Source organism: Perca flavescens, chromosome 15, assembly GCF_004354835.1.
Source record: "Perca flavescens isolate YP-PL-M2 chromosome 15, PFLA_1.0, whole genome shotgun sequence".
In the NCBI taxonomy this organism is placed as follows: Eukaryota; Metazoa; Chordata; class Actinopteri; order Perciformes; family Percidae; genus Perca; species Perca flavescens.
The window spans coordinates 34,860,930-34,867,700 of NC_041345.1; the positions used below are offsets into that span (position 1 = coordinate 34,860,930).

Genomic DNA, 6,771 nt, shown 5'->3' on the forward strand with positions numbered 1-6,771 from the left:
TTCAACATACTTTACCCTGACTTTTTTACGACTTTTTATGACTTTTCGACTTACTATACTATGACTCTTTACGATTTCTTTGGACATACTATACTATGACTTTTTATAACTTTTTTTTATATTCTATACTATGACTTATGAGTTTTTGGGACATACTATACTTCAATCAGGAGAGACTTCGATTGCGGATGTGCAAAAATATTCATTGTACAACTGTAATATAAGATGTACAAAGTCTTTTGGAGATTAGACTCCATCAAATTAATGATGTTTTTAAAGGGGTAGAGAACAGGAACATCACCCCCCGATGGAGCCTAGACACTGGTGGGGGTGGAGAAGGAGACCAGAGACCGGACCGAAGAGGCAACGGAGCGCTCAGCCGGGAGAACCACAAAGACCGGAGGAGGCAGGGGAGGAGGCAGGGGAGGAGGAGGAGGGACGAGCGCTTTGCCTGAAACCACAGCTGACAGCACAGGGAGAGAACAAATTTAAACCAGAGTTGGAAGGCTGTGATTGGCCCTTGATCTCGTGGCCAAGTCTGATTGGTTTAACTGAAAGCGTCACTTCTAAACAGCTGATTTGATTTAAGAATGAGTAGTGATTGGGTTAATGACGTCTTCCTGAAAGAATTTGCGCTGAGCTTCATTATGACTTTTTATGACTTTATTCAACATACTATACTATGACTTTTTATTATTTTTTCAACATACTCTTCTATGACTTTTTATGACTTTATTCAACATACTATACTATGACTTTTTATGACTTTATTCAATATGCTATGACTTTTTATGATTTTTTCAACATACTATTCTATGACTTTTTATGACTTTATTCAACATACTATACTATGACTTTATTCAACGTACTATACTATGACTTTTTATGATTTTTTCAACATACTATTCTATGACTTTTTATGACTTTATTCAACATACTATACTATGACTTTTTATGACTTTATTCAACGTACTATACAATTGACTTTTTATGATTTTTTAACATACTATTCTATGACTTTGTAATTACTTTTCCAACATGCTTTACCCTGACTATTTTACGACTTTTTGACGTACTATACTATGACTCTTTACAATTTCTTTGGACATACTATACTATGACTTTTTTTTACTTTTTTCGACATACAATACTGTGACTTTTTATTATTTTTTTTAATATTCTATACTATGACTTATGATTTTTTGGGACACACTATGACTTTTTATGACTTTATTTGACATACTATACTATGACTTTTTGATTTTTTCAACATACTATTCTATGACTTTTTGGACATACTATAGTATTACTTTTTGACATACTATACTAGGACTTTTTTAAGGTTTTTGACATACTATGACTTTTTGAAATATTCTATTCCATGACTTTTTGAAATAAGTTGTTCTTGAGTGTTTCCTGATGCAGTACGACACAGAAAACTGACAGTGTTATTAATAAAACTCATTTTATTGAATAAAAGAAACATGAATAGGAAGATATCAAAGTGAACCCTCTGTGTGTCTATGAGACAGTCAGATCCCACTCTTCATCATCAGCCTTGTCTTCATCAGGAGCAATCTCACTCCAGGAAACCTCGTTCACCTGAGACACACAGTTCATCCTTACTGACAGGAAACATCTCTTTACACTACACAATAATAATAATGATAATAATAATAATAATTTCATTTAATAGACAAACATTCATTCACACATGAAAATCAACACAAACAAATACTATAGTATGACTTTTTCAACATAGTATGACTTTTTATGACTTCGACATACTATACTATGATTTTTTTTTACATATTATACTATGACTTTTGACCTGGAGGACTCCTTCAGTCTCCTCTGGTAGAAACTGGTCTGAGGTCTGTTTCAGCTCCACCATGACTTTACCGTTACCTACAGAAACACAGATATACAACAATTCAACAGGACTGGAATCAGATCTGATACCAGAATCTGAAAAGCCTCCGATTCTGCCTACAATGGCTCGGTATCGGTGAGTACTGGAGTTTATGCACCGACAATGAGTAGTAGTAGAGTATTTATACCTAGCAGTATAAGTAGTAAAGTATTTATACCTAGTGGTAAAGTATTTATACCTAGTAGTATGAGTAGTACTGCAGTAAAGGCCTGGACCAAAGCTTTCTCTCTGACCATCCTCTGGAGTCTGCAGCGTTTCTGAAGCAGAACATCTGGACCTACACACACACACACACACACACACACACACACACACACACACACACAATTTAACCCTCCTCATAATCTCTATATCGGAAATATGGGTTTCTTTTTAACCAAATTAGCAGAAAATAACATGGATGGTTCCCTACAAAGCTCTTCACAAGTACAACTATTGATCAGTACTTTCATTTAATGTACTATGTTTTATTCAATTGTAAAGAATTTGAACATAAAAAAAGGTCTCTGATCATCCATCAACACACGTTCCACTAATATTAGTCAAAATAATTCATATTTTCAGCTTTTTCAACTGAAATGAGGTATAATTTTATGTACATGAGGTTTATTGACCATGGGTCCTAAAATAAGAGTAAGACTAGAGAAGTGTGTGTGTGTTGTGGGTCTGTTTGTGTGTGTGTGTGTGTCTGTCTGTATGTGTCTGTGTGTGTGTCTGTGTTGTGGGTCCATTTGTGTGTATCAAATGTCAAAAAAAAAAGGGACAAAAACATTGAAAAAGGGAAAACAGCATGATGTTTGATGTGTTGTACAGGTGAAGCTGACCTTGTGTTATCTGTGCAGGTGAAGCTGACCTTGTGTTACCTGTGCAGGTGAAGCTGACCTTGTGTTACCTGTGCAGGTGAAGCTGACCTTGTGTTACCTGTGCAGGTGAAGCTGACCTAGTGTCACCTGTACGGGTGAAGCTGACCTTGTGTTACCTGTGCAGGTGAAGCTGACCTTGTGTTACCTGTGCAGGTGAAGCTGACCTTGTGTTACCTGTTCAGGTAAAGCTGACCTTGTGTTACCTGTGCAGGTGAAGCAGGTGAAGCTGACCTTGTGTTACCTGTGCAGGTGAAGCAGGTGAAGCTGACCTTGTGTTACCTGTTCAGGTAAAGCTGACCTTGTGTCGCCTGTACAGGTGAAGCTGACCTTGTGTCACCTGTGCAGGTGAAGCTGACCTGGTGTTACCTGTGCAGGTAAAGCTGACCTTGTGTTACCTGTTTAGCTGAAGCAGGTGAAGCTGACCTTGTGTTACCTGTGCAGGTAAAGCTGACCTTGTGTTACCTGTTTAGCTGAAGCAGGTGAAGCTGACCTTGTGTCACCTGTACAGGTGAAGCTGACCTTGTGTTACCTGTACAGGTGAAGCTGACCTTGTGTCACCTGTGCAGGTGAAGCTGACCTGGTGTTACCTGTGCAGGTAAAGCTGACCTTGTGTTACCTGTTTAGCTGAAGCAGGTGAAGCTGACCTTGTGTTACCTGTGCAGGTAAAGCTGACCTTGTGTTACCTGTTTAGCTGAAGCAGGTGAAGCTGACCTTGTGTCACCTGTACAGGTGAAGCTGACCTTGTGTTACCTGTACAGGTGAAGCTGACCTTGTGTCACCTGTGCAGGTGAAGCTGACCTGGTGTTACCTGTGCAGGTAAAGCTGTCCTCCAGCACGGCTGCTGCTCTGCTCGTCTGTCCGTGATGAGGGAAGGAAAGCTGCAGCAGACAGCCGAACCGAAGACTCCTCCGCCTGCCTCCACCCTCTTCTTCCTCCTCCTCTTCAGGGGGGAGCTCCTTCAGCTAAGGAACACACCCACACACAGTCCCACTAAAGACTCTATATACCCACTATAATACAGTCTAATGGTTTAACTCAGAGGGATCAAGGCACACTAGGTCTGAAACGATTCCTCGAATAATTTGATTACAAAAAATCCTCGATGCAAAATGACTTGCCTCGAAGCTTCGTTAAATCAGTGTTACCAACGTTGCATCACTGACAGACGGTGTTTACGCACAGATCATTATTACTGTCGCACACCAGACGTTTCTGCTGCTAGCGACACATGCTGGAGCGTAAATAGCGAGGGGCTAAGAGAAGAAACAGGCTGGAGAAAATGACAGAAAGTGTCCAAAGTTTGGAATCAGTTCAAACGTAATTGAAACGAAAACTCTGTACAGTGTCTACTGCACAATGGAGCTAGCTTACCACGATAATAGCACATCTGTGCTTCAGCATCTCAACAGAAAACGAAGCGGACCCGACAAAGTCTGAGTTGTATGGACGATGAAACTACACCAAACACAACAATTACCAAAAACAAAGACAAGAAAATACGTGGTGGTGACCACAATCTGATCTAAAGAGCCGACGTGTTGACAGCGGATTGTTGCCTCTCTCTCTCTCTCTCTCTCTCTCTCTCTCTCTCTCTCTCTCTCTCTCTCTCTCTCTCTCTCTCTCTCTCTCTCTCTCTCTCTCTCTCTCTCTCTCTCTCTCTCTCTCATCAACGATCTACTAGCATAAGTGTAACAGAGCTGTTTAGCATTGTAATCAGACTCAGGTTGAAACTGAAAGTTAAGTTGCACAACTTAATGTAATGTTTATGTATGTTTATTGTATGCCTTAGTTTGAGGTTGATATCATTTGAAAAAATGTTTTCTTTAAAACAATGTAATATGGCACTTGAATGCACTTAATGTTTAGTTTTTTGAGATGTGATATTTTAAGCAATGTAGGCAATAAAAATGTAGCTTTTTCCGAAAATTTAACCAAACTATTGTTAATTATTGCTCTTCAATAAAACAAAAGTATTTTTTTATCCAATTACTCGATTAATCGATGGAATAATTGGTAGAATACTCGATTACTAAAATAATCGATAGCTGCAGCCCTAACCCACTCTGGTCTTTAAAGGCCCAGATGATACCGATTAGTATTAGTTAAGGAAACTGATAACCCATATTTGGAACAGATATTAATTAAAATGAGTAAAAATGAAAATCTTTACGTGAAAATAAAGATTTTGGAAATCTTTGTTTAAATGCTTGAACAGAGAGTCAGAGAGGGACTCAGAGCTGAGACACTTTTGAATTCATTAACTTTATAGGTTATCAGGTGTAGGATATATTTTGTCAATAATGTGTGAAGAAGCTCTAAGATTTTGACTGACCAATTCTTCCCTGTCCTTCCTGATCATCTGTGAAGCCATCTGGCTTGATAAAATTTCAAAGGGAGTATTGGGGAGATAATTTGAGCTGAATCAAAGAACTCTTAGATCAGAAAGAGCAGTGAACAATGCAGCTGTGTTTCATAAGCAGTGGGAAGTGTGAAATGGTTGTGGAATGGCCTTGGCTCTCACCACTCCAAGGTCTGCAGAAGATAAAGAAATACACAGGTGTCTCAGTAATAAGAACATCGTAAAACATTTTGTAACCAGTGTATACATTTGATAAACAGAATGCAACCATAAAATATCCCAAAAGTAACATCTGTCTGTTTTGGCCTGGGAGAGGGGAAAGCCAAGGTAACATTTCATACATGGTGCGACATTGAGTTTTATTTCTGATCTACCAGTCAAATAGCACTCAAAAGTTAAAAGGAGCGAGGTGAAGTGACCTTAATATTGGAGTCTGATTACGTCTGGCCTTTTTGGGCCAGACCAGAACCGGTCAACGGTCACAACATTAGATAAATCCTTCACAGGCAAATAAAACGCTGATACAGATCATCTGCAAACGGCCTGTCCCTACTTCACAGAATCTAAAATGTAGAGAGAAAAAAAGGGTCAGATATGTTGAAAAAGCAACAAAAACATGGGAAGACCTGTCAGAAAAAAAAAAAAAAAAAAAAAAAAAAAAAGAGTGAAAAATGTCAAATACGTCGAAAAAAAAGTTATATATCTACGCAGAGTTCGACACAAACATTAACCCTGAACCCAGTCTGCAGCGTCTACGTTGTTGTTTACTGTGATGTCATTTCCTGGAATATCTTCAAACGCTTCACACCAAAGGTTCGCTAAGTCAATAAATCATAATAATTAATAAAACTATTAAAGTTGTGTCATGAATATAAATGAATGAATAAGTCAGACGTGTGTTTGACTAAATAAACACACAAAAGACTTCTAAATGTAGAAAGTTAGAAAGGAGTTATTTGACCTCTGCACATGTTTTAGTTTTGGAGATGTTCTCAATAAATGTAAGAGGTCTGAACTGTTGGAGTGGGTGTTACTCACTGTGATGATGTCAGAGGACCAGCCGTTGAATCCCAGGCAGTGATTGGCCAGTTCAAGGCAGCGGGCGTGGCTCAGCGGTCTGCTGCTGTCAACCAGGAAGTGAGGAGTCTTTTTGGAGCTCAGCCTCACCTGAACACACACACACGAATGTGTATATTCTGTCCCTGTGTGTCCTGTTGTACCTTGAGAGGAGCGAACAAGCGAGCGAGCGAGCGAGCGAGCGATCTATCTATCTATAAATACAGTACAGGCCAAAAGTTTGGACACACCTTCTCATTCAATGTATTTCTTTATTTTCATGACTATTTACATTGTAGATTCTCACTGAAGGCATCAAAAGTATGAATGAACACATATGGAATTATGTACTTAACAAAAAAAGTGTGAAATAACTGAAAACATGTCTTATATTTTAGATTCTTCAAAGTAGCCACCCTTTGCTTTTTTTGATAACTCTGCAAACCCTTGGTGTTCTCTCAATGAGCTTCATGAGGTAGTCACCTGAAATGGTTTTACCTTCACAGGTGTGCCTTGTCAGGGTTAATTAGTGGAATTATTTCCCTTATTAATAAAAAAAG

The 6,771-nt window shown here is 38.8% G+C and overlaps 1 protein-coding gene across 3 annotated transcripts in view; it reads right to left on the minus strand.

The window, feature by feature from the left end:
* Positions 1 to 1,448: 1,448 nt before the first annotated feature.
* rdm1 (RAD52 motif containing 1) overlaps positions 1,449 to 6,771 on the minus strand; it is a 10,095-nt gene continuing 4,772 nt past the window's right edge. For 2 of the 3 annotated variants that reach the window (XM_028599737.1, XM_028599738.1), the window contains exons 4-8: positions 6,194 to 6,322; positions 3,605 to 3,758; positions 2,112 to 2,210; positions 1,832 to 1,908; positions 1,449 to 1,602 (exon numbers count right to left, since the gene is read on the minus strand). In XM_028599737.1, coding sequence (XP_028455538.1) covers positions 1,522 to 1,602; positions 1,832 to 1,908; positions 2,112 to 2,210; positions 3,605 to 3,758; positions 6,194 to 6,322 — 540 coding nt within the window. In that variant the 3' untranslated portion in view covers positions 1,449 to 1,521. Of the gene's footprint in view, positions 1,603 to 1,831; positions 1,909 to 2,111; positions 2,211 to 3,594; positions 3,759 to 6,193; positions 6,323 to 6,771 lie in introns of all 3 variants that reach the window. The other variant, XR_003694417.1, reaches the window with a different exon arrangement.